This window comes from Arvicanthis niloticus, chromosome 3, assembly GCF_011762505.2.
Source record: "Arvicanthis niloticus isolate mArvNil1 chromosome 3, mArvNil1.pat.X, whole genome shotgun sequence".
NCBI classification, from domain to species: Eukaryota; Metazoa; Chordata; class Mammalia; order Rodentia; family Muridae; genus Arvicanthis; species Arvicanthis niloticus.
The window spans coordinates 136955474-136982483 of NC_047660.1; the positions used below are offsets into that span (position 1 = coordinate 136955474).

The window sequence follows — 27010 nt, forward strand, 5'->3', positions numbered from 1 at the left end:
CAAACACAACCTAAGGGCTCCGTATCCCACTCCGCCCCTGGCGGGCCAAAACCTCCCACCCATTTTCAGTGACCAATAGGCTGCGGTATCCCCGCGCGGGGAGGAGCCCGGTCACTCGGAGGAGGCTGTGCCGGGACACAGCGGCCATGGCAGGTAGGATGGTCCGCGCAGGCGGGGACAGGGCAGCGGGACGCGACCTCTGCAGCCGGTTGCTATCTTGCTGCAGCTCCCGAGTCTCTGTCTCCCGCGGCCACGGCCGAGGAGGCGCCGGAGGAGGATGAGGACGACGCGGAGGCCGAGGACCCCGAGCGCGGGGCGGGTAGCGGAGGGCGCAGCGGCAGCCTCGGTGGCAGCGGAGGCAGCACGGCAGGGCCTGGGATGGCCCTAGGGGGCGCGCTCACGAGGCGCGCGGTCACGCTGCGGGTGCTGCTCAAAGACGAGCTGCTGGAGCCCGGTGAGGGGGTGCTATCCATCTACTACCTGGTGAGCGACCCCCAGAGACCGTTCATGTCCCCCGCTGCTAGTGCATAAAGGGAAACTTAAGCCCAGAGGAGCCGTGTTAATCACAAGGCTACAAAGCCATAACCACTGCTGTCTGGGTGTGTCCGCAGGCAACCAATCTGTGTGACAGCAGCGTCCCCATCTGTAAAATGAGGCCTTCCTTCCCAAGCTCTCTATGAAGATGACGGCTTCAAAACTGTGTACTGTTATTAAAATGATTGCCCCCCAAAAAACTCTCTTTGTGATTCCAAGAATGGAGGGGAGCTTCACACCTGACTGTGCCTCTAGTCCCCTCACTGCGAGATTCTAAGCAGGGGCTCACCTCTTGACCTTGGACCCAACCCCTCACCTGGGGATTTTAGGCAGGGGTTCTACCTCTGAGAACAGTCTTATTAAGTGTTCTAAGCAGACTCTAAAGTTGTTGTCTTCCTGCCTCTGCTTCCCCAGTAGTTGGGTTGACAGGCTTGGACTGCTATGCCTGCTCTGGCTGTCATTGCTCGATTTTAAAGTTGTGCATCTGAGTGTGGAGTGCCAGGATGCCATACTGGTGTGAAAGACGGTGTTGCTATGACAGCACCTCTTGGGAGCCTTAGAATAACAAGGACGCCAAGCCTCAGGGAGCTTGGCAGCGTTAGGAATCACTAGGATGGGTGTGTTTCAGCCCCCTCTTTTGCTGCAGGGCAGAAAGTTTATTGGAGACCTGCAGCTAGATGGCAGGATCGTGTGGCAGGAAACTAGACAAGTCTTCAACTCACCCAGCGCCTGGGCTACACACTGCAAGAAGCTTGTCAACCCAGCCAAGAAGTCTGGCTGTGGCTGGGCCTCTGTCAAGTACAAGGGCCAGAAGCTGGACAAGTACAAGGCTGCCTGGCTCCGCCGACACCAGCTGCATATGCCGGTAGTTGCTGCTGATGAGGTAGGAAGCACTGCAGGGATGAGGTGTGCAAAGGCCTTGGGGCAGGATACAGTCTGATGTGATTCTGCAAGGTGACCTGATTGCCTAAGCAGAAAGCACAAGGGAGGAAGGAGGGACAGGCAGGCAAGACCAACAGGACCTCCTGGGCTGCCTGGAGGACTTGCACTTTGATCCTGAAGGAGGTAGGAGTCACGAATACTCTTGGCACAGGGAACTCCTAGAGGGAGACTGACAGGGAAGAGACAGCTCAGAGATAGTCAGGGTCTCACCTGAAGTAGTCCAGCCAGGAGGAGACAGGCTGAATCCCAAGCTTGGGGAGAAGCTGCACCTCGGACACCCCTGCTCATTGTCGCCCTCTGGTGGTCAGTCCAGGCAAAGGCTCAGGCCCGGGCTCCAGGGAGTGACATATTTGCATAGGGAGTGAGTGAGGCGCCCTGCTGAGGTTGTTGCTACACTCCATCCCACCAGAGTCCCACCAGTGAGGGGGAGGAGGAGGACCTGATGTTGGAGGAGGAGGACGAGGATGTGCTGGCTGGGGTCTCATCAGAGGACAAAGGCCACAGACTCCCTGGGAAGGGTTCCTTAGAGCCAGGTGAGGGGCCAGGGTAGAGGTGGGGACTGTGATGTGGGAGGCTGGCTTTGATGTTTCTCAGGGAATCCTGATAGTCCAGTCTAGTTTCACTCTCTGCTGTCTTTTCTTTTCTTTTTGGGACTGTCTGTCTTCCTTCCTTCCTTTCTTTTGAGATGGGGTCTCATTGTAGCCCTGGCTGGCCTAGAACTCACAGAGATTCATCTTCTGAGTGCTAGGGTTAAGGGCATGTATTATTTATTGTGATTGGGCATGTAGATCAGAAAACATCTTTCAAAAGTTGGGTCCTTTCTTCCACCATGTGGGGTCTAGGAATAGAACTCAGGTCATCAGACTTGGTTGCAAGATCTGCTGAGCCATCTTACTGGCCCGCTTCCTCGGCTTCCTTATGCATCCTTGCTTTTATGCAAAGAGAAGGGAGAGGAGGGTCCACATTGACTCCTCTCTCTCTCTCTCTCTCTCTCTCTCTCTCTCTCTCTCTCCTTCCCTCCCTCTCTCCCTTTCCCTCCCTGTTTTTGTCTGACACACACACACACACACACACACACACACACACACACACACCTTCCCCCAGAGGCCACACCCCCAGGGAAGCGTATGGACAAGGTCCGAGTACCCATCCGTTACTGCATGCTGGGCAGCCGGGACTCTGCCAGGTCAGTTACATCTGCCTTGGTCCTGGCTTCCCTGAAACCCTTGGTTGGTTTGATCCAGCAGAGGCAGGGCCTGGACTCCTTGGCTACTGAGAGAACTCAGGATGGGTGGGGGTGGGGAAGAGCCTGAGTTCCTAAAGCCCTGGGCCCCCCTCCTGACTACTCCAGGAACCCCCACACTCTGGTAGAAGTAACATCCTTTGCTGCCATCAACAAGTTCCAGCCATTCAACGTGGCCGTTTCCAGTAATGTGCTGTTCCTCTTGGTAAGTGACTGACGTCAATTTGCCTGGTCACCCTCCATGTCCAGGAACAAGGAGCTCACTGACCTGGGTGGGGGACACTGAAGAGATATACAGGAAGTGCTCAGTAAGTGCTTGCTATTAGTAAACAATAGGTGCTCACTTAGGAATGGACCCCAGGGCCTTTGCACATGCTAGGTGCCTACATGGTCACCAGTGAATTACATCCCTAGGTAAATGGTAGGTGCGTGGTAGGTGCGCATAGGCTAGCTCCTGCATTGAGATAGGAAGTGCAGCCTCAGCAAGCCCTCCCTATTTTGTCCCCAGGACTTCCACTGTCACCTGACTCGGAGTGAGGTCGTGGGCTACCTTGGTGGTCGCTGGGACATCAACAATCAGAGTGGGTATTGGGCCTGGGTGGACAAAGGTGTATCCGGGGCAGGACTGATGGCTTCTTGTTGGGTCCACAGTGCTGACAGTGCTGAGAGCCTTCCCCTGCAGGAGTCGGCTGGGGGACGCCGATACTGCAGCGGCGGTCGAGGAAGAGGTGAGGGCTTGTTTGACAGTGGCCATGCTCTGCAAATGAGCCAGTCCCCATGTCGGGGCTAGAAATGCTGGCTTTTGTTTTGTTAGTTTAAATTTTTGGATGTGATAGGTTTTCTCTGTATAGCTCTGGCTGTTGTGGAACTCATTCTGTAGACTGTAGGTCTGGCCAGGGTGGCCACAAACTCATAGATCCACGTGCCTCCTGTCTCCTGAGTGCTGGGATTAAAGGTGTGTACCACCACTTGTATAGCCCTATGTGTAATTTTTTCAATCTAATGGATTTTTTAAAAAGATTTATTTTATATATATATATGAATATACTATCCCTGTCTTCAGACACACCAGAAGAGGGCATCAGATCCCATTACAGATGGTTGTGAGCCACGGTGTGGTTGCTGGGAATTGAACTCAGGACCTCTGGAACTCTTAACTGTTGAGCCATCTCTCTAGCCCCCTATACCCTTTTAGCTTTTTGGGGCTGGAGAGATGGCTCAGTGGTTAAGAACACTGACTGTTCTTCCAGAGGTCCTGAGTTCAATTCCCAGAAAACACACGGTGGCTCACAACCATCTGTAATGTGATCAGATGCCCTCTTCTGGTGTGCCTGAAGACAGCTACAGTGTACTCACATGTATTAAATAAATCTTAAAAAAATTTTTTTTCAGATCTTCTGTATGTTTTGTCTGAATGTCTATCTGTGCATTATGTGTGTGCCTGGAACCCGTGGAGGTACTAGAGGGCACTGGATCCCTTGGAACAGGAGTTATGGATGGTTGTGAGCCATGCAGGTGCTGCGAACTGAACCCAACAAGTACTTTAGGCTTTTCTTTTTTTTGGTTTTTCGAGACAGGGTTTCTCTGTATAGCCTTGGCTGACCTGGAACTCACTCTGTAGAGGAGGCTGGCCTCAAACTCAGAAATCCTCCTGCCTCTGCCTCCCAAGTGCTGGGATTAAAGGCGTGCGCCACCACCGCCCAGCTAGGCTTTTCAAGACAGGATCTCTAGGTATATCCCAGGCCATCCTTAAACTCACTCTGTAGACCAGGGTAGCCTCAAACTCAGAGATCTGCTTCCATCTCTTGAGTTTATTCCATCTCTGGGATTAAAAGTGTGCACCACCACTATTCAGTCCCCAATATTTTTTATGTGCAAGAGTGTTATGCTTGTATGGTTGTTCTGTGCATGCCTGTGGCTCAGGGATGGCAGATGAGGGTATACAGATCCCCTAGACATGGAGTTACTGTTGGTAGCTGAAACTTCATCTGGGTGCTGAGAATTGAACTCAGGTCCTCTACCAGAGCAAGTGCTCTTTTTTTTGTTTGTTTTTTCGAGACAGGGTTTCTCTGTGTAGCCCTGTCTTGGAACTCACTCTGTAGACCAGGCTGGCCTCGAACTCAGAAATCCGCCTGCCTCTGCCTCCCAAGTGCTGGGATTAAAGGCTTGCGCCACCACCACCCAGGCGCAACAAGTGCTCTTAACACTATGTTTACAGCTCCCAGATGCTTTTGTTTCTGTGTAGACTAGGCTGATTGGTGTCTTACTCACAGACTCCTGGGTGCTGGAGTATGAACACTACTGTCCAGCTCCAGATGTATTTCTTAATCATACTCCCACCATGTTTGGTGGGTACAAGGTGGGAAGATGCAGTGCTTACCTGCTTTTGTGTGAAACTCAAGAGCAGCTCAAGGCCCTGGTCCTGCCATCTCTAACCTAACGTGTATGTCTACAGATCCATCAGGTCCTGTTCCTGCGAGGCTTGTCCTTGGTGGGCTGGTACCACAGCCACCCGCACAGCCCTGCAGTGCCCTCCTTGCAAGACATCGATGCACAGATGGAGTACCAACTGAGACTGCAAGGCTCCAGCAATGGCTTCCAGCCCTGCCTGGCCCTGCTGTGCTGTGAGGCCCCCGCTAGGCTCCGGGCTGGGGACTTACCAGGCCAGGCCCACCGAGCCCCGGCCTCAGCCATTGTTGTTCCCACAGCCCCCTACTACTCTGGCAATCCAGGCCCGGAGTCCAAGATCTGCCCTTTCTGGGTGATGCCTCCCCCAGAGGTGGGTGAACTGGAGGAGGGCAAGTTGAGGGACATGGATGTGAGTGGGCAAGGTGGGGTTGCATCTGGGCAGAGGTTTAAGGACTAGAGGATGTGCTGAGTCTAAGGCAGCTGACTCCAGTTCTGGGTTGGGCACTTGTGCCTGTTTCTCTATCAAGTCCCTAGCACTGTGGGCTGGGGACAGGCAAGACCTCTAACTGGTCCCCACCCCTCCTAACAGCAAAGGCCCAGTGATTATGGAATCCCCATGGATGTAGAGATGGCGTATGTCCAAGACAGCTTCTTGACCAGCGATGTTCTTCAGGAGATGGTGAGCCACCTGCACGTAGTTGCGGCACAACTTTGAGATAGTCTCCATACGTAGCCAAGCTTTTGCTTATCCTGTCTCAGCTTTCTCAGTGCAGAGATGACAGGTTTGCCCCTACCGCCCGATTGGGTGACCATTCTTTAATAGCTGTGTCTACTCAGATATGTTTGTCATTCCTGAGAGCTCATGGGTGTGACATCTTGGGATGAAGCTAGCCCCTAGCAGTTCTGGGAGTTCTGGGTCAGGAAAGCCTGCAACAGGTGTGTTGTTCCCTGCCTTGCAGGTGATGCTGGTTGAATTCTACAAGGGCGCCCCTGATCTTGTCAAGTTCCAAGAGGCCTGGAGCTCAGAGCACACCTACCTGGACAAGCTCAAGGTGAGGTGTGGACCTGAGGTGCACAAGACCACAAGGCCACATCCTAAAGTGTGAGCAACAGTCTTCCCTTGAGTCTCAAGAGAGGCTGCAGGACCTAGGTGGCTGGGTGACGGCACTTGTCAGACATGCAGAGGCCTAGGTTGCATCTGCAGCTGTGAGTGAATTTAAGCGTGAGCCCTCTTGCTAACTACTGGGTCTGTGTGTGCTGGGTGGGTGGGTGGGTGGAGCTGGTCCTTTTGATGTGTGATGCTAAAAGCTCTGCCCAGGACAGTGCTCTGCACTGTGCATCACTCAAGACTCAAACAGTGATGCTGGGTATGGCACACATGTCAACTGACACCCAAAGGCGTGTGTGTGCATTTGGGGGTCTGTGAGTCTTATTTTAGGCTAGGCTAGCCTGAGCTACACAGCCAAGACCCTGCTCCCCAAATCTAAGCCAAAGACATCTACAGAACCAAATCTTCAAAGTGGCCCAGGCTTACCAAAGGCTGCACCACAAGCTCTTACTTGAGCTGCAGCCCTGGGAGGCCAGGGACATGTGTTCAGGGCAGAGGCTGACCTCGGTCCTCCTGTTGCAGATGTCCTTGGCCAGCAGGACCCCGAAGGACCAGGGCATGTGTCACGTGCTGGAACAGGTCTGCAATGTGCTCAAACAGGGGAGCTGAGCTTGCCTAGGCTTCGCTGTCCGGGGACAGGCTGGGTAATAAAGTCTGCGTGCCCACAGCAGGAGCCTGTGGCTGGGGTGGGACGGCGCTTGTTGGGGCTTTTGCAGGGGGACAGGGCTTCCCTGAATGAAGATGGGACAGTGGCTATAGAAAGAGATATTTAATACTTTTTAAAAAAAAAAAAAAATAGGAGTACAGTTCACTTCAGCACAGGCTGGAGCAGGACAGTGTTACCCATCTAGGGGGCATGAGGATGTGGCCCACGCGCCAGGGACAAGCCACAAGTTGTGGGACAGCTGTAGAGAAGGATAAAATTGCGCCCAGGATGGAGGCCTCCCTTACTGGAGCCTGGCAGGGTGTGACAGAGCTGGGGCTATGGCCAGCCTAGCCTGCTGGTTGAAAAGGGGCCTGCCAGCTGCCTGTGGTCAGCTGCAGTCACATGAACAGGTAGCAACGGAGCTGGCTCAGGGGAAGGTGCCAGGGAGCTGGGAATGTCCATTTTTCAGGGGCCTTTGTGCTTGGTCTTCAACAGGGCTGAACTGGGTCTGTGGTCCCATGGGAAGTGTACATGTTTGTGCCTTGTGCACTTCTGCAGAAGCAGCAGGTGCCAGGTGTCTCCGTGTGCAGAGCTGGGGACCTGGCCAGCCTCTGCTTACAGGCTGCTTACAGGGAATCCAAGGATCTGCCTGTCTCTAGGGAGCCTGGAGAGGGGGCATGGGCCCATCGCCAGCAATGGGCTGGGAAGGGTTCAAACAGTTGGGAGCTGCCACCACCAGGAAGGCGATAGAACCTCAGGTGGGCCTTTCTTAGGATGGGGGGCCCCAGGGCTGAGGGAGTGGAGAGGAGGTCCCCCCTGGAGGAACATTAGTGTTTCTAGAGCACCTTGGCATTAGACTGCTGCTGCACTGTGACTGGCAGCGGTGTGTAGGTGCCAGTCACTGAGGCAGAGGCACCAGCACCTGCACATAGCTGAGTGGGAAGAAGCCTGACTGGCCGTGCAGCATCCCCTCATACCAGTTCTCGTCAATCTGGTTGGTAAGCGTGATGAGGTCACCCTCTCGGAAGCCCAGCTCGCCATCATTCTCTGGCTCAAAGTCATAAAGCGCCTTGCAGCTTGGCTGGTCCAGGGGTGCTGGGAACAGGGTAGAGGTGTCAGTGCACTGCAGATAGACCAGTGCAGTGGCCAGGGTGGGTGGAGGTTGGTCCTGCTTTGACACTGGAGGTCATAGGAGTGACTCTGAACCACCAGCAGAAGGGTGGGAGTGGGGCATGTAGTCCTTCTCACCCAAGGATGACAGTGACAACTCCCACCCCAGACACTCACGCATACTCTTGCTGGGCGTCCTGATGGGCTTGTCTGCCGATCTAAATGATGAGGAAGCTGTTAACAGAGGAGGTGTGAGTGGGATGAACAGGCCTCTCTCTATCCCTGCCACCTTCCATGGGGCTTTGCTACCTGTGATCTTAGGTGCTGGGGCGCAGGGGAATCCCCCATTGGGCTGCTCCAGCTCTCCAAGCTCGAAGGGCTCCCGGGGCCGGGGCTTGAACTCCCGCCTGGGGCGTGAGGAAGCTTCCCGAACCCTGCAGGAACAGAAAATCCTGAGTGCCCACATCCCCTCTTCTTCCACCCTGCTGCCCCAGTACCAGGTTGTCATGGACCTGGGCTGGCCCTAACCAAAGTCCCCCTCCCCCCAAACACTGCCAATCACCTCTGCCCTCACAGCCACCCCCTGTGCACAGTGATGCCCCTGGCTACCCAGGAAACTACACTCTCACAGAAAGGCAAAGGCTGTGGACCTGAGCTGCTGGCCCAGCTAACTCCCCTGTCCTCTCACCTTCTGGCTCAGGCTACCACTGCCATCTCCCATAGGGCTTTGCTCCCTCCTGGGACCCCACTGCTGCTAACACACACAGCTCCAAGGACCCTTTCCTGACACAACCCAGCACCAGCTTGCTACAGCCTGTGCGTGGCCAGGCAGGTTGGATGCGCTGCCCGTGTTCATCAGCAGAGGGCATGTAGCAACCGTAGGACCTGCAGGAAGTGGGAGGGAAGACACCACTCACCTGCGCTTCAGCTTGTCAGCCAGCTCCTCCAGGATCTGCACTGCCTGCCGGTGATAGTCCAGCTGGGCATCCACCAGGGCCGAGAGCTGGCTCACCTGCTCAATCTGCAACAGGGGAAAAGTTAGATGGCGTGGCCATACCTTCATTCTGGAGGCTCAACACCGCCTCCTCGGTAGGCAGTCCCCTCTTCCTAGGGGATGGTATCCTGGGTCCTAAGCCCTGTGTGACACGCACATCAGTCTCCAGGAGGTTGTGCATGCTGGTCTCTGCCACCTCCTTGGACTCCTCGAACTTCTCTAGGGCTTGGCGCAGCTCCTCATCAGGGATCTTGCCCTGGCGCTTCTTCTTGTAGTCAAAGTCGAGGCGGCGGCCCTCCAGTTTCTTCAGGTGGTGCTGTGGATGCAGAGGTGTGACGGAGCAGCGCAGCTGCAGAGGGGCACCCTCCCACCTTCCCACCTACCCAGGGGCAGGACAGCACCTGGATCTCCTTCAGATCCTTGTCACACAGGTTCTGCAGTGGGTCAATGAAGTTCTGCTTGACCTCAATGTCCAACGAGTCCTTCACCTCAGCCAGGCGCTTCATGGACTCGCCTGCATCTAGCAGGGCATCACCTGCAGGGAGGGTTGCTGTCATGGGCAGGACTTCCCACTCCTGAGTGACCCCCATACTAGGTCAAACAAGCCAGAATATAGCCAACAAAGGAGCCTCTTGCCAGGCTTCCTTGGACATAGCTGCCCCACTCACCCAACCCCTCAGCTGCCCCTCACCAAAGTTGGACTCTCCGCCTAGTTCCTTGCCATGGCGGACCATGCACTCTCCCAGCAGACCCTCTGACTGTGGGTAGCCAGGATTCTTCACTTGGCCCCGGATCTTGGATACTGTGTTCAGCATAGTCAGCTTGGCCCGCGAGGCTGTAAGAGGACAGATTGGCCTAGGTGGGCTCACAGACTCATCTACATACTATACTGTACTAAGGCATACCCCAGAACAGGGCCCACATATCCCCAACTGGCCAGTGGGTCAGGAGCCAAGAGGCTGTCTCTGGGTACACTTCCAGCACTCCCAAGGACCTGGCAGTTCACAAAAGAGGGGACCAACTTCCATACATCCCTTCCCTCCAGGCCTTGGGAAGAAGTCCAATCTATCATCTGCAGAGGCCAAAATGATCACAGCACTGTGGTCTGGGTTCCTGGAAGTGGTCTCCACCTTCTCCATCTTCAGTGACTGTGCCCTGTTTCACCCTTGCCTGGGAAGAGCTGGCCCAGCAAGTCAGCAGAAGGGATCCTTGTATGGAGGCCACCAGAGAGTGGGATGGCCATTATATTATAACTTCAGTTTGAGGGAAGTCTGAGGAATCAGACACGGTATTCCCCTTCCCACTGATCTAACCAGAGGTCCAGGCCCTACCTGGGTTAGGCTGCAGATATTCTATGGTTCTAACCAGCACCTCTGCCACAGCCTTGCTGGTGACATCCACCTTCTGTGGAGAAAGACACAACATTAAAAGCCATTAGACGCCAAGGTAGAACTGGATGCAGGCTCTTCTGTCCTCTAGCAGGAGTGGGACCCACCAACCACACACCCCAGTCCAGTGTGGAATCCTACCTTTTCCATCTCTTTAAAGTCATCATCCAGTTTGGTCCCTTCGGCCCCACCAACCTTCTCGCTGACGAGCTGTTGGGTACAAGGAGGGAGGCAAGTAAGGGCACAGGAGAAATTCCTGCCGGTTCATGGGGCTCAACTGCTGTGACTGCCAAGGATGTGAACTCTGGGAAAGGCAGGCAGGCAGATGGGGTATCTGGGTGAGACCTAGAGAAGCCAACAGTGCTAGGGTGTGCTGTGACCCAGCACAGCAATGAACACTGCCTCTGAGGGCCCAGGCTCATTAACCCTATTCCACCTTTCCCAGTTCTTGGGTTGACCCTGTCACTTTGGCAGAGGCAGAGCACAGGCCCCAGGCCAGCTCAAGCCTTGCGGATGCTGCAGGCTTCAGGAGGCTCCTGTATACTTAAGTCCTCGGTGCCTGCCACTGTGACACTGACACCTCCTAAGAATGGCCCCCTCAAGGATGCCAGAACTTGAGTCACAAAGCACACTTTGCAATCAGGAGCCTGGACTTGAAAGCCTGGAGCAGAATAGAGACAGCTGTGCCCTAACCCTGCTGGACCTGGCGGAGAGCCCTGAGTGGTTGTGTTGCTATCTGAATGTGTGTCACCCCCTCTGGGGCACAAGGCCCCAGTCTGGTCACCACAATCATCCTCATTCGTCACACTCAAGATCCTAGGACACACAAGCAGGGCAGCCACTGCCTGGGTCACCTCACATGAGGTGTGACAGGTCCACTACTAGTTATGGACACAGAGGGCCCAGTAACTGTGGGGTAGTTCTAGGGGCTGTTGCTCAGAGGCTAAAGGCACGGAAACCCCACATGCAGAATGGCAGGCTGGCCTCCAGAGAGAAGGTACCAGTGTGGCTTTCAGATACCATGGCCTTGATGTTCCTGAGTCGGAGCTGTTGCCTGGTACGAGCAAGGATTTTGCAAGAGCTGTGTGGTCCCATGCCACAGTCAGGGACAGTAAGGACTTGGTAGATAGCCTGGGAGGAAGTGACCAAAGACATCAGGAAGTGGGTGGCTGCAGAAGCAGAGAAGTGACCTCCCAACCCTGTGCTATGAGCAGACACCCATAGTGCTCTGAAGAAGGCTGCCATAGTCTCTGGCCTGCCCTGTCCACTAGACAGGGCTGCCCATGAGGGTCCCCAGAGCCTATCTTACATCTTCACATCCATGGAGAGGCACAGGACAGGCCCCACCAGCTTTCACAACCAGTTTCGCTTCTCCAGGCTGAGCAGAGGCAGGATGTCACCCACCACAAGGCCTGGCTCTTATGGTAAATGCAGAGAAGTGAGGTGGGGCCACAGCTTCCGGGGTACAGCACCTGGGCCTGGGGACATGGTGTCTTAGGGAAGCCAGCAAGGCAGAAAGAGGGGAGCCCAGAGCACACCTAGCTTCTCTCTTAATGGTCCCATCTCCTGTGCACTGTGATCTGGGGACCCAGCCTCCCCAAAGCCCAAGAGCTCCACTGGGGCCCCACATCACTGGCCATGAGCAAGCTGAATCCTCATATTCTAAGCCCTTTGCATACTGGCACAGGGGAAAACTAAGAAACTCAAGCCACCCACACTCCAGAGCCAGAAGGCAGGGTGCAGGCTGTTTACAAGTCTGTGGGAGAGTCACCACAGCCTCCCCACAGCACAGCAGGGTTGCATGACGGCATGCAAACACCTAGGTTCTTGGTGGAGAGCTGCCAGCCCTGCAGAGGTCACCATCCCTGCCAAGAGCTGCTTTGCTGCAGTCACCTTGAGGTGCAAACTCTGTAGTGCTCAGCTAAGTCCAGGGACTCTGGCAGGGCTGATGAGCGTCTCTGCCGGAGCAGGATTGTGCTGGGACCCCCAGGAGATATGCCCAAAGCAATGCGCACTAAGACTGTTCCCATTTCTCCGACCAGCCTGTTTCCACAGATTTGTCCCTTCTTACAGCACAGGAAGCCAGTGGCCTGGCTACTCATGTTGGGTCTGCCTAATATGGCCTCTGCTGACAGTGTTACTGTAAACCAGGCACCTGGGGTGGCGGTGGGGAGGACACAATGGGAAGACTGGCCTCCCAACGAGATCACAGAGACTAGGGTGCTACTGGGTAGAGCCCTTGCCCATATTGCCAAACTAAGCAGCGACATATCTTTCAGAGCATGATACAGACCATCATGGCTGCATGGGACAGAGAAGCCATGAGGCAGGTGACAGGATGTGTGGCAGAGAAGCTAGGCAGAGTGGGGTTTCTGGTAGGTCCATGGGGGCGGGTGCTGCTGGGCAGTCACCCTTAAACAATCACATCCCTTTATTGTGACTTGGTAGCCATGGGGGTGGGGGGATTCAATCTGAGCAACAAAGATCATGTCACAAAAGGGGAGAAGTGTCCAGTGGCTCCTTGCTGCATCCAGTTAGTCATCCAGAGGGTCAAAGTGGGGCCCCAGTGTGTGTGACTGAGCGTGACAACTGTCTACAGATGGCCATGCTGTCCAGTGGACACAAACACCTATGCCTCATGCACTGCACTTCCAGCTCCTGCTGTTCCTCAGCACAGCCTTCAACCGGGGGCTCAGCCTAGGTTGGGGGCAGGCTGGAACAGGTGAGGGGTGTCAGCACCATGACAGACCCATTATCCAAAGGACTCTGGGACCACCCACAGGAAGCCCATGTCAGCCCAAAGCATAGGACAGGACATGGAGGCTGGCTAGAAAGGATATGAGGCTGGTGAGGTGTGCTGGAGCCATGGCAGGCCCCTGTTCACAGACGGAGTGAGAGCGCACAGCCCAGCCTTCTGTCCTTGCTACAGGCAGGCCCTGGCCATGTTATCATTTGAGGACATCGGGGTTGCAGTTGCCTGAGCCTGGGGAGTTGCAGCCACCTTTCCTTCTTAGTTTACACCCCAGTCCTTTCTGCTTAGCATGACACGTCTCAAGCCTAGCTTGTTACATTCCTGACACCTGGCTTCTGGTGGGGAGCCATCGAGGGCAAAACAGGCATACTGGGCAGCACACTGGACTCTCCAGAAAAGGGTCCTGACTCTATTATCCTCCTAAGTCAGGAGCCTCCAGTTCCCCAGTGTCACAGGACAAAGGCCCGATTCTGAGCCCTTGGGTGAGGCTCATCTGCAAGCTGCTCTGAGTGCCCTGCCTATGCTAATATAGGAGGGAACATGTAAGAAGGTGGCCAGCCACTGCCCTGTGGAGTTCCTGGAGCTACTGGCATGTCTTGGGGCCAGACAAGGGCCTCCATTGCTCCAAACGGCAATACCAGGATGTGGGGTGAACGGGTGCCAACAGGAGTGTGCAGAGAGGCATCACATCATGGGCTCTCGTAAATAATTGGAATTTGCTGGTTGTGCAAGCCACTGCCTCCTTTTGTGACAGCAGTCATGAAGGAACTTCCTCTGGCCTACCAGGAAGCTCAACAGGACCCTGTGCCACCAGGGTGTGGTGCTTCTCCAGAGGAGCCTGGGTAAGAGGCAGTGGTGCCAGTGATCACTCAGATCTCCCCATAAAAACCACTAAGGAGGTGTCCCTATGAGCAGCTTGGGCTCCCAGAGGCACATAAAGGAGACAGTCCTGTGTGGTGGACTGAGGCTCACGTGAGAACTGAGCTTTGGGAGCCACAGGCTGTGGGCTCTCAGCTCAAGGCATTATTAAGTCATAGCTTTATGTTCCAGGCCTCTCATGTTGTCCCTAGACTCTGAGACAAGCCAGCAGTAGGAGCGGCTGGTGGCAGATTAGGCTGAACCTTACAAAAGTCTTCTTCCCTTACTCCGTCTCAAGTCAGATTCCTTGCCTTGCTAAGACAGTCTGGGGTCTCAGGTCTGGTTGGGAGAGCAGAAATTCACACACAGCCTGGTCACTCGCCATCACTTCCTGTTTGTCTCCCAAAACTTTCCAGAGTGCATCCTAATTCTGCTTCCTTATGTCTATGCTAATGGGAAAGCACCCAGCACACGGGCCAGGCTCTTGGCCAATTTAGCTTCTCATCTGTTGGGTAAGGCGGAAAGGCTGTGCCTTACATGCTGCGAAATCAACTTCAGACAAAAACATATATTAAAGAAAGAAAAGGAAGGAAGGAAAGAAAAAAGGAAAAAAAAATCCAAGCCACAAACAAATGAGGTCCTAGTCCCCAGGCCCACAGGGCCTCTGAAGGACAGTCCCAGGATGCTGCTCACCAAGGGGCTCCACAGCCTGGCTCCTCACATGTCTAGGAATGAGAGTTTCATGGCTACAGGGCTAAGAAGGCCTGCCTACCACTTGGGAAGCAGTGCTGTGACCCCTGCATGGCCCTGGGAGCATGGGCTAGTAGCCTGTGGGCGGTAAAAGTTGAGTTCCCTCATGTAGGCAAACGAGGGGGACAGCTCTAAGGGCCCCAAGACCCCACCCCTCCCACCCCCCAGTTCAGCCTGTCTTGTCTGATGGAATCCACCCTGCACTCATGCAACTCTCTCTAGCTGTACACTGCTGCCTTAGAAGCAGCAGGAGTTGGGGCTGTCATCCAGTTCCCAGCATTCTGCCTCAGCTTGACCACAGCCACCTCCCCCACCATGGCAGAAGGTTCTGGAAAGTCAGAGCAAGCTAGGCAGAATCTTGCTCTGCACCCTAGGGACCTGGCTCTGGTGGTTGGGTGGGGCTGTGCCACAGGATACAAAAGTGGGGATGACAGGTTTCTTTGAAGGACAAGTGGGATGGCTGAAACCCTGCTAGGCTACCAGGATGACAGCTCAGCTTCCCAAAGCTGTAATTTGCACCTGTCACACCAGATTTGCGTGACAACTGACACATGGACAGGTCAGGGAGACCAGGTTCTACAATCCAGAGTGCTGCTCAGTATGCCTGCTCTGCCCTCGATAGCTCCCCACCAGGAGCCCGGTTATCAGGACTGGAACAAGCTAGGCTTGGCGTGTGGGGCTCCACGGCTCTGCTACGTAGGAAGGACTGGAGTGAGCAAGGGTGATGGCCATATTCCCATGCTGGGATCTGCTAACCCCTCTGTGCATGTTGTGTTAGATGACATTGTCCCCTGTAGAAGAGACCATGAGCACTGGGTATTTGTTGAGATAGTATTTATTAAGATAATAGACAAATGAATGGCCTCACCCTCAGTGTGTCAATGTCAAGTCACCTAGGTCTGGTGACAGGTGACAGGAAGAAGGCTCTGACTGGGAGCCTGTCAGGGTAGAAGCCTGGGGAAGGGGAAGGACAGCACATTCCCGGCATCACACAACCCTGATGTTCCATCCTCAGCACTGAAAACAGAGTGAACCCCAAACCACATTCCTCCTGCCTTAGTGTCCCTACTTGTAATATGGGTGAGCAGCACCTCAGCAGCCACCGTCGCCTGGCCACTCAGGCCCACAGGGACCACTCCTGAGGCTGGGAGGCCGCACTCTCTAAGAAGTGTGGTGGGCGTGGTGGCACATAAATGCCATCCCAGCACTCAGGAGGGAAGCAGGAGCAGCAGCAGGAATTCAAGGCCCTCTTTCCCTATGCAGTGAGTTTGAGGCCAGCCTGATTTGAAAGCACAAAGCAGGACCTGGACACAGCTCAGTGGTGAACACTTGCCTCTCGAGGCCAAGGCTCCCGTATGCTTGCCAAGAGCACCCCAGCACTTAGGCACAGTTTCAAAGCAATATGAGCCACAGACACTGCCTCCAAAATGAATGAATGAATGAATGAATGAATGAATGATTAAAAAAAGAAAAGGAGGGGAAAAGCCTTTCCTACACCATGCCAAGCCTCAGATGCTAGCGCCACCCACCCACACTCCTCAGGGAGCGGACTGTGTGTCCCATCAACTGTAGCAGTGACAGCTGTGCTGCAATGGTAGTAGGGGTGAAGGAGGCTTGGAAACCTGCAGGTTCCCACAGTGGCCACCTCATCCCTTCACAGCTCACTGCCTGTCTTCTCCTTTCCTTCTGAGACCCCACCTTCCCCGGCTGTCTAGGCAGTCTTGTGAGCGTGGGGCATAGCCACCACAAGGACACTGAGCACTGATGGATGCAGCGCCAATCCCCAGTGTTCACGGGACCTTTTTGTCTTGAGTTTATGGAGTAAAATGTGCACAACCCAAGCCTCCTGGCCCCCTCCCGTGTGTCAGCAAGTCTATCACCAAGGATGTAATGCTGCCCAGCCTCAGTCCAGAGTGACAGCAGTGCCAAACCTTCCTGCCCTCAGTTCCAGCTACACAAGATCATTATGTTTGGGTGACATCTATGCTCACTGCCCTCTTCTTCCCACATCTGAATTCCAGAGGCCATGTGCTCTGTGAGTCACTCCTGCCTTCCTACAGAGGCTGCCCATCACTGGCCTTGTCAGACAGCACTGCTGGGATGCTTGGGTGCTTGTCAGGACACTGGCTAGCTAAATCCACCCTGTCTAGATGTTACTAGTCATACAATAACTATTATTTTTGTCTGTGAGGTTCAAGAGGGAAAAGAGGTGATTGGACTAAGCACACACACCATCAGCAAGTCCATAGGAGATGCTGGGCCAGACTGGGAGCGAGGAGTGGGCACCCGTGTGGAAACAGCCAGGCAAGAAGGATGACTGGCCTGTCAGAAGAGCGAAAAGGAACTCAGTATAAGACATAGTTCCATTAGAACTGCCAGCATCTTCCTCAGGAGAGCACATGAAACCAGGTTCAGAGGTGCCTACCCTCCTGCAACCTGTCCCCTTGGACAGTGTGAGCTCCAGAGTCACTGCAGGAAGGAGGTACCAAGGGTTATGGGGTGCGGGACACCCACAGGGTTAACCAAGTGAGCTGTTTTGTGCATACACTTGAACATACTGCCAGCTTCCTGAATGAACATTCAGCAGTGCCTGTGTGCAGGGGTCAGTGTGCAGAGCTCAAGGCTGGGTCTGCAGCACTTGGGAGGAGCCCCTTTGAAGGTGCCCCGCTGCCTTCAGTCAGTAACAAGGACAAGGATTCAGAATACTGGCTTCCATTCTCTAAAGGCCTAATGGGCCTGGTCCTTAGAGCAACGAGTGTGCCCTTGTTAGGAACAGTGGGGTCCCTAGAGCAAAAAAGGCCTATGGCAGAGATGGAAACCTCCCAACTGAGCCAGGACAAATCTCTCTCAGCAAAACTGCCTCTCCTAGGCATGTGGTTACAGTGACTGAAAGCGGAGTGAAGGTGCCTTTCAGAGGCTGCGGTGTCACTTGGTGGGAGGCTTGGGGAGCTGGGACCAGAAGCATCCCACTAGGAACACAGGCCCAGGTGCCAGCTCTGTGAACGTCCGATCCTGGAGTGCAGGGAAACTACAAAGGCAGATGAGCTAGGAAATGTAGAGGCTGGGTGACTAGAGTTCAAGTGATGGCCATGGCCAAGCACAGGAGCCAGATGGGTCTCTGTCTTCAAATTCATGACGATCTTCCTGCCTGTCTCCTGAGTGCTAGGACCCATACTTGGGCCTGCAGCCCTAGCTCTCAGAGCACAGGGCTGACCATATGCCTGGGAACCTCCCAAGCCTTTTGTGGTTTGCAGGCATGGGCAACAGAACAGGGTGGCTGAAATATCACTCTCCACAGGGCTCGAACACACTGCACCCATGGCTCTGGGCCTGGATAGGGTCACAATGATGGGATAACCTGGTTATTTTCCGGCTAGGATCCCAGGTACCAATATGGTCACAGCAAGCAGGCAGGGCTCTCAGAGAAAGGCAGGGCACCTGGCGAAGAGATTGGCCACATGATGACCACGTACTGTCCCACTGCAACACATGATGACCACGCACTGTCCCACTGCAACACATGATGACCACGTACTGTCTTTTTTTTTTTTTTTTTTTTTTTTTTTTTTTTTTTTTTTTTTCGAGACAGGGTTTCTCTGTTTAGTCCTGGCTGTCCTGGAACTCACTCTGTAGACCAGGCTGGCCTCGAACTCAGAAATCCGCCTGCCTCTGCCTCCCAAGTGCTGGGATTAAAGGCGTGCGCCACCACCGCCCGGCAACCACGTACTATCCCACTGCAACACATGATGACCACGTACTGTCCCACTGCAATACATGATGACCACGTACTGTCCCACTGCAAGACAGCAAGACTTAGAGGTACCGTCCCCTCTAACACAAATGACAGGTAAGATGGTGACAGCATCTGAGTTCACAGCTCATTCACAAAGCAGGTTTCCAACCACCACATATGGACATCTGGGTCGTCATCTGCCACCTCCTGCTGACAGTGCCCCATGCCATCTCGAGGTTCCTAACTAACAAGACTCATTCTAGATCTCATTGGAAACAGCTTGTGCCTTACACTGAGGAGGGGAGGTGGCCCTGTATCCCACAATCCTGGAGTGCACAGGCCAAGGGGTACTGCAGCTTGCCACTTTGTCTGGCTGTGAAGAACAGAGGCAGCACTAGCTGTCAGTGTGCATGAGCACAGGCCTAGGCTGTTCCCCTGGTGAGGTGGAGTGGAGCCCTCCTCCCTGCTGCGGAGCCCTAGCAGCGGCATCACACACCATCCTGCTGACAGCCAGCGGGGCTGGATTGCAGTTGGTTCCTGCTGGCCATGATGATGTCTGGACACTCCTTAAGGTAGCTGCCAGCAGAAGCCACTGACTGACAATCCTCCTGCTAGCCCCCCCCCCCCAACCTCACTGCCTCCAAATCCTCAATTGCCTTCAGACTCAATCCCAAACTTGCAGGACCCCAATCTCCCTGAGACCATGGGGGAACCGTGGTGCTGGACACCAGGGAGTTAAGCTGAAACTGCCAAGAGCCAGGTGACTCCAGTAGGTGATGTAGGGAGAGTACTATTCCCATGATGTTCCTTTACAGCTTCAGAAGGCCGAGAGAAACTTGTGGGTGGGCATGACTGAGCTCTGCACAGTTCTCAAACCTGTCACACTGAGGCACCCGCTGTGGACCAGAGAACTAACTCTTCACTCTCCCCCTAGGGTATGTGAAACTCCACTTACCTAATCGTGGCAAGCAAAACCACTTAAGACTCCCCTCCTGCCTTGTATTCCATGGTTCTGGTGATGGAGCCAGAGCCCCTGCCCAGACAGGGAGATCCTAAGGGGGAGAGGGGACTTTACCCCTAGGCCACGCCCACAGCCCCTCACTGGGGACTTCAAAGGGTGGGGAGTGGGGCTCTGCCACTATGTCATACCCTGGAAGAATCCATTAAAGGTAGATTTAAAATGGAGTTTTAGGCTAGACATAGTGGTGAACAGCTGTGACTTCAGGATGTGGAAAGCTGAAACAGGACTGTGAATTCAAGTTAGGATAAGACTGAAAAGTAAATAACTAAAGGACTTCCTGTGAGGAGTAGGCAGGCTGTGGAGTGAACAGTCACAGCACAGGCAGTGGGGTGAGGCCCCTAGGCTCCTGAGCTCCTGCAGAGGTCCATATGCATGCCCGTGTGGGAGTGCTGAGTGCTGAGGAGTGGCTCTCAGAGAGAATGGGAGGTCAGGAGAGAGCTAGAGGACAAGGTGGTTGCAGATGCTCTGTAGGAAGGACAGGCAGTATAACCACATCCAAGGGCATGACATGCAGCCAGGCCACCTGGACCCAAGGCAGGAGGTCTCCAGGCTAGAGGTGCTCTAACTCAACAAGACCTGGGCCGGGGGTGTGGAGACTGGTGTTTCCTAGCAGGGTGGCCTAGCCCCTCCAGGGAGAAAGGCAGCCTGGCTGTTCCCAGCCTGCTCTGCCAGCTCTGGGTCATAGTTGCTGCTGTGACACTCTGTAGCCTCCTATATCCTAGCCTAGGCCTCTCTCCTGAGTCCTGGAGATACATCCTAAGGCCAGAGGGCTATAGCCAGGTTAATCTCTCTGTAAGACCAGTCAGACCTGCTCCTGGCCAAATTTCAAAGGACCCATGAGCTACCACCCAGATCCCTCAAGTACTACATGATCCCAAGAAGTCAGGCCAGGGACTGCGGGAGGCCACAGAGCAGAAGCCTCATCCTTAGCTTTGAGCAGAAGGCCACCTTGGTGGTGCCTATCAGTTGGTGCCAAAAGCGTATCTTGGCACAGCCTGCCTCTAGGAGCATGCTGAGCAATACCAGAGCACACTGAATGCCATGAGGGGGAGACTGAGGTGCCGGGTGCTCATGGGCAGAGGCACCTGCCCTCCAGCAAGCACTGAGATGCCAGAGAGACAGGGTAGATGGGAGGAAGGCAGAGGACTAGGCAAGATGCACAATGCCAGCACAGAGAGGCAGGGTAGAGCACAGCACAGCCAGGTAGGGGTGGGCAGAGCTGTGAAGACTGATCTGACGCTATGTATAATATCCACCACCAGTGTGACCCCAAAGCTCTGGGCAGAGAGGTGACAGGTCCCTGATGCTACAGGACAACTTAGCCTGGACCCTGGAAGCCTTGGGACGGATCTGCTTTCTCACTGACATGCCCTTCACCCTTGAGCTGCTACACAGCTGGGCACATTTTCTGTGTAGGCCAGGACCCAGTTCAGTCTCCACTGGTGACTCAGGACAAGGAAGCATGGCAGTTGTCAGTTGTGTCACCCTGAAATGCTGAGTAAGCATGCTGGTCTTCAAGGGTCAGCCACCCTCCCTACACATGGGGGTATGGGGAGAAATACTGAGGGTCACTCAGCAGGAAAGGAACCCCAGCTCTGGGAGTACTCCAGAGAGGTCTGCTGGCAGGTGCTGAGTCAGGGCCTGGGAGGAAGCCACAGCTGTGCTCCACAAGTGCTTGGGAAGTGTCTCATGAGCCCCTTGGTCCAAATCAGCAGGTTTTCTAGGAGCTGAGCGGAAAAGGAAGATGAGGCATCCTGCAAGCTGCATGCAAGGCCTGCAGAGGGCAGGAAGAAGGAGCAGAGGCCCCTACCTAGGCAGCAGGGCTAGCCCCCAGCAGAGAGAAGCTGAACAGGGCAGCTGTAGTTCTCTCTCTAGTTTTCCAGAGAGAACTCGAAAAAGGACCAGACAGTGGCAACTCAGCCCATTATATATCCACACACCTGTGATACCAGCGTTTGAAAAGCTGAGGCAGGAGGATGGCCCTGGTTTGGGTTTGTTGTTAGTCTAGGTGATTGCTAGACACAGGGGGCCCCTGGGCTGCCAGGCTAGTCTAAGTGGTTAAGTCCCAGGTCCCAATGTTGGATGGTACCTAAGGGACAACACCTGAGGTTGACCCCCACAATAAATAAATAAAATGGACTGGAGCTAGAGTTGGGGGTATCAAGCAGAGTCAAGCCTAGGCCTGGTTCCACGCCCTGCCCCTCACAACATGTTCCTGTGGCCTATCAAATCCCACCATTAGAAAGTGGCAGAGAGGGTGTAGCTGGGTCCTAGGTCCTGGGTCCTGGGTCCTGGGTCCCTAGGTCAAAGGCTGTGCTTGGTGGAAGGGAATGGACACACATGCACACACACAGACATATGTAAGAGTCTCTGGAAGAATCCACTCGGAAGCACAGGGAAGATGGATTGGTACTGACAAGAAAGGTGGGACAACAGGACTACACTGGTAGGATTCACAAACAAGATGTGACAATCCTCACTGACTGCTGTAACGCCACAGGCTGGAGCTGCTGGACTGTCGAGGTATGGGGACGGTGGAGGAGCCGTCTAGCATACCCAGCTAAATGATTAGCTGGGCACCAGAGCCCAGAGTTCTGACTCAGGTGGACTTTCAGCTTACAGATAAAACGTGGCCTCGTGTGGAGGAAATCAAAGCAGAAGCTGGGGTGTAGCTCAGTACCCAGCTGTACCCATTTCCAGTGGAGAAGCACCAAAGATATCCTGAAACCCAGAGTCCCCAATCTGCAGCCCCTCCTAGCCCTCAGGCCTTATGGGAAGTTAGGGCTTCTCCAGCAGGCTGGGACCCAGGCAGCTCCAGCACAGCTGGAAGCCTTAGGCACTGCTGTGGAGGCAGGGCGCTCACCAAGCACTTGCCTGGTACTTGGTAGCCACTGGGCAGTCTCTAGAAACACACACACACACACACACACACACACACACACACACACACGAGTCACTTGAAAATGCAGTTGTAATTTTTTTTCCTAGCTCTGACCAAAGAATCTTTCTTTTCAAATTCTCCCTGTCAGGCAAAAAGGGGGTTAAAGGGGGTGGGTGGGGGTAGAGGCTGCATTCCAGGCAGCCACGAGCACCATTCTTACTTATGCTCCATCTCCAGGCTGCCACAGAATGATCAGAAAACCAGCCAGCTCAGGCTAGCAGTCAAGACACCCAAACAAACTTCTGAGCCTCAGGCCACTTCCATCTGCATCCAGACTTCCTCAGAACCCACACACCAGGGCGAGGAGACAGAGGGGACCATAGCTAGAAGACCTGTGCTGCCCGAGCCACCATCCCTCCACTTCCCCACCTGTAACAAGTGAAACTTCCAACTTCCCTCACAACCCAAGCTCATTTTATACATGACTTGCCAGGCTCGGCTGAGCAATGAGCTGGGGACCTGTGAAGACTATCACTGGGTGGGGTGGGGTGCGGTGGGGTGAGTTGGGACCACAGGCTTACCTGTCGGAGCCCAGTTGCCTGTCCAGCTCCACCAGTACCTTGCCTTAGCACCCCTGAACCTCTTTCCATAACCAGTCATTTCTGGTTCTTGATAATGTGGGCTGAGGATTATTTTGCCTTTTCCGAGTCAGGGTCGCATGTAGTCCAGGCTGGCCTCAAACATGCCATGTAGCTGATCTTCCTGTATCCACGTCCAGATGACAGGTGTGTGGAGGCGAGGATGGAGCTCAGGGCTGCCGTACAGGCTAGGTGAGTGTTCTACCTACGAGGCCCCAGCCTTTCACTCTGTAGCCCAGGCTGGCCTAAAACCCACAACCCTTCTGACTTTCTAGTACACAGGGATTACAGGCATACCCTGACACACTGGCTTGTGGTTTCTCTTTCTTATGAGAAAAGATAATGTGGGGACTCAGGAATCAACCAGAGAGGCGCTACTTAAGAGAAAAAAAACACAGGAGAGGGACCCAGGTGAAAGGAGTACAAGGCCAAAAACCTGAAAAACTTCTGCAAGAGGCTGGGCCATGGGCCATATGTGTGCGCAACTCTTGAGAGCTGGCTCAAAGTTCTTTGAGACAGGGCCTTGGAATGTCTAAACAGTAAACTGATCCTCAACTGAGCTGAGCTTTCCAGGTTTGTAGGTGGGTTGGATGGGTGGCCGTCCAAGTGGAAAAGAGTCTGGTGGCTGCCCTGTGAGTCCCTCCTACAGTGCCTGCTGGGAATCAGCAGGAGAGGGGCTTCCAGGAACTCCATCTGAGGGGTCTGGGGCCACAGGCATTCAAACAGAAGGATAGCCACAGAACTCAGGCCCAGGCACTCTAAGGAGTTCAGGTGTGTGAGGCCTCTTGCTTACTGCATAGGTCCAACCAACTCCACTCCATCTGGGAGTGTGCGCTGCAGCGTTCTACATCCCTGCACTTCCTCCTCAGTCCTCTCTACCCCACACCAGCCTCCCTACAAGGTCCACAGGCAGAGCTCAGATGTCTTTATCCTTAGGCAACTGCTGAGCCCTTGGGTGACAGCACCAGCTGACTGCTCCCTTTGGCTGGGCCTCTCCACACTGTGGGGAAAATCTTTCTCACAGGCATGGCCCAAGTAATTCCTCACATTGTTGCTCATCTCTCTGTGGAATCTACTCGAGCCAGCTCCACACCCAGGATTCTCAGACTCCAGTGCACAGCTGCAGGACTAGCACATCTGGGGCTCCTCGGAACAGAAATGGGGCAGCAAACTGCATGTTCACAAACCTCCCTGCACAGATTCAGGGCATGCATGACCATGAGTGGCAGGCTCTGAACTTCGTTTGTGTGAGGTTTCACTACATACCCTTGGAACTAACACTGTATACCAGGCTGGCCCTCAACCTGTAACAAAGCCAGGGTAGGAAGCACTCTACCAACTGAGCTACCCACCCAGATCATGTGCTGTTGTTTTGAGATATGAGAAGTTCTTTCTTTGAAGTCCAGACTTGCCCAGAACTCATAGCTAAAACCCTGCCATAGCCTATCAGATAGTGGGTGACAACAGGCCAAGCCAAGAGCCCAGGCCCTATTCTGTCCTCTGCATTCTGAGAGCTATTTAGGAGTTCTAGAAGAGGAATGTAGTCACTCCAACACCCTGGACTGGGGTCTGGCCTCTGAGCTGAGACTGACACAAACATCTCAGGACGCACAGACAGAAGACAGCCTTCTCCAGCCACAGTAGCATCAAGCCTGGTGACCTCTAGGGTATCAGGCACAGCAGCCAGGCTGTCTCCACAGGCTTTATTTTGAAACAGATCTCCCTAGGGTCTGGGGTTACAGGTCTGCCAGGTTTTCCAGTAATGTCCCATGTAAAATGCTGAGGCCGTTGTTCAGGGTAGAGCTTTTGCTACAGTGGGCAAGGTCCTGGGTACAACCCGAGCACACATCCCTCAAACGAGAGAGAGAGAGAGATAGAGATAGATAGATAGAGAGAGAGAGAGAGAGAGAGAGAGAGAGCGCACAGTCAATCGAGCAACCCAAAGCATTAAAAGGCAGAAGAAACCCAAAACAGACCATAGAAAACTCAGTCATGAACTTGGCAATTCACTTCTGGGGAATTTATCTTACAAAACTGATTCTGTCAGTGAGGCAAACGTCTGTAAGTCAGCACCGAGAGGTAGACAGACAGGAGGATAATGAACGAGGCTGCTCTGGCATGACTGAGCCAGAGGAGTGAGAAAACAAGAGTTCTCTCAAGGAATCCTGGGACATCTAACCTAGCCCCAGCACTGAGGGAGCAGATTCACTTGAGCACAAGAGTTCAAGGCAAGTATAAAACCTTCAACACACAAAGGCATCCTGTCATCCCAGCACTTGAGAGGTAGAGGCAGGAGAATGGAAGATTCTGGGCCAGCCTGGACTATGCAGCAAAACTTTGTCTCAAAAAACAAAACCCCAAAAAGTTCCAGAGGGATATTACATTACAAGATGTCTGAAGACATCTGTTGTCAAGATGAACGCAGCTCCTGCCTGGGGTAGAGTTCTCCATGTTTATACACTAAAGGCCAGGATGCCCACCCTAGAGACCTCCTGAATGTCAACACAGCCAGAATGGAGAATTTCAGTTCAGAGTCATGCTGAGTAAGCAGTGAACCCAACCCACCAAGTACCCAGGAGTCTGGAGCACAGTATAGCCATACGCATATATCTTTAAAAGAAACATACATGTGTTTTAGAAATGGGGAAGCCAAACCTGTCACATTTTGTAACTGCAGAAGCCTAAAAAATTACTTTTCACGGTCTCTCTTCAACTTGGCACAGTGTCTACCAAGAAGTTTTTCTTTTGTCTTTCATTTTTGAGAGAGTCTCCTTATGTTACAAAACTCTGGCTGGCCTCAAACTCACAGATCTGCCTACCAGACTCTGCCTCCAGAGTACAGGGATAATGATATGTACCACCTAGTGAGTGGGAATGTTTGTTTTGGTTTTTTAGGTTTTTTTTTTTTTTTCCAATCTGACACTGGAGAAAAAAAAAAAAAACAAGAATGGGACACTGAATATTTTTCTAAGCCCTGTGTGGACTTGGTAAAAGTGTCCATCAAGATTTTTTTGGATAACAACCTAGACTAACATTTTCTGTGGCCTGCGGCTATGTGGTGAGAAGCACAGCCTGGAGACTTGGGGTCGCGTTTCCATCCTATCGTCCCAGGAATCGAACTCATCTCGTAAAGTCTGGCGGCAAGCCCCTCGCGATGGAGCCCTCTCGCCGGCCCTCCAGATCTTTTTGAGAGCCACCTAGACGCGCACACCCGGTGTCCCCCTTCAAAGCACGGGGACCGGGTCTTCCCTTCCCCGCCAGCCCAGGGGAAGCCAGCTCGGCTCGTCCGCGGTCCCCCATGCCAGGCCCGAGCCCAGATCGCCTGGCCTCGCCTCACCTGGCTCGCCTTGTAGAACTGCTTCTTCAGCCCCGCCACCGACATGCCGCTTGCCGCCGTCAGGCCTCCCGCTCAAACTCAGGTTTCCGCCGGCGCCGCCGAACCGACTTCTTTCCTCCGCGCGCTGGTCGGCGCCGCCACCACCAAATCAGCTTGCCAGCTCTGCGCCCCCGCCCCGGAGCCACCTCGGCCCGCTAGCACGCACGCGCAGCCGGGATATTACATGGCAACCACACACTTCCGGTGACGCCCCCATATCGCCTCACCCCACCCTCCAACGGCATCCGCGTGCGCTCAGCCTCTCTGCGCGTGCGCGCCGTCTGCAGGCTCGAGAGAGTATTGCAGCGGGAGGGACGGCGGAAACCCTCCCACACCAACGAGGCGAGGGGGCGCCGCTAGAGAGGCCAGAAATGTGCGTGCGTATGCGTGTGCGCTGCAGCTTTCGCTAGAGTCCAGGAGTAGATATAAAGTCAAAGTCAGTTTTAATTAGTTATTTTACTTGTGCGTGGGGAAAGAGGGTCGGAATTTACCAGCAAGTGTGTAACAAAGACAAAACGAGGTAAAATGAGCTATCTTAGGCGCTAGAGGAGCGATGGTTCTCCAGGTAAGAGCGCTTGCTGCTGCCCTGGCCGAGATCAGTTCAGTTCCTCGCACCTACGTCAGGCG

The 27010-nt window shown here is 54.1% G+C and overlaps 2 protein-coding genes across 3 annotated transcripts; one reads left to right on the forward strand and one right to left on the reverse strand.

Annotated features, from left to right (window-relative positions):
* Positions 1 to 10431, forward strand: Mpnd (MPN domain containing). 2 transcript variants are annotated; one of them, XM_076931984.1, is made up of 14 exons: positions 1 to 153; positions 227 to 483; positions 1181 to 1417; positions 1886 to 2009; positions 2581 to 2662; positions 2828 to 2924; positions 3228 to 3300; positions 3371 to 3447; positions 5175 to 5343; positions 5428 to 5498; positions 5718 to 5807; positions 6088 to 6180; positions 6759 to 6880; positions 8693 to 10431. In XM_076931984.1, the coding sequence occupies exons 1-13, from the start codon at positions 147 to 149 to the stop codon at positions 6843 to 6845; spliced, it is 1464 nt and encodes a 487-aa protein (XP_076788099.1). In that variant the 5' UTR covers positions 1 to 146; the 3' UTR covers positions 6846 to 6880; positions 8693 to 10431. The 2 variants fall into 2 exon arrangements, with proteins under 2 accessions (XP_076788099.1, XP_034353431.1); XM_034497540.2 differs by lacking the exon at positions 8693 to 10431 and having other exon boundaries at positions 6759 to 6903.
* Sh3gl1 (SH3 domain containing GRB2 like 1, endophilin A2) lies at positions 6991 to 26617 on the reverse strand. Its single transcript, XM_034497541.2, has 10 exons — positions 26345 to 26617; positions 10516 to 10584; positions 10318 to 10390; positions 9678 to 9821; positions 9388 to 9521; positions 9144 to 9302; positions 8910 to 9013; positions 8302 to 8426; positions 8170 to 8226; positions 6991 to 7977 (listed from the first exon to the last, which is right to left on the reverse strand). Exons 1-10 carry the CDS (start codon positions 26387 to 26389, stop codon positions 7781 to 7783), a joined length of 1107 nt encoding a protein of 368 aa, XP_034353432.1. The 5' UTR covers positions 26390 to 26617; the 3' UTR covers positions 6991 to 7780.
* Positions 26618 to 27010: the final 393 nt, after the last annotated feature.

Bases quoted from the DNA above. Each gene is read 5' to 3' on its own strand.
- Mpnd (XM_076931984.1), top strand. The intron at 2,663-2,827 runs GTCAGTTACATC...TGACTACTCCAG, and splicing joins GGCAGCCGGGACTCTGCCAG to GAACCCCCACACTCTGGTAG. The intron at 3,448-5,174 runs GTGAGGGCTTGT...GTATGTCTACAG, and splicing joins CAGCGGCGGTCGAGGAAGAG to ATCCATCAGGTCCTGTTCCT.
- Sh3gl1 (XM_034497541.2), bottom strand. From the start codon at position 26,389: ATGTCGGTGGCGGGGCTGAAGAAGCAGTTCTACAAGGCGAGCCAG. The intron at 9,014-9,143 runs GTGCGTGTCACA...CCCCTGTTGCAG, and splicing joins ACAACCTCCTGGAGACTGAT to ATTGAGCAGGTGAGCCAGCT. The intron at 7,978-8,169 runs GTGAGTGTCTGG...CCCTGTTCCCAG, and splicing joins GACGCCCAGCAAGAGTATGC to CACCCCTGGACCAGCCAAGC.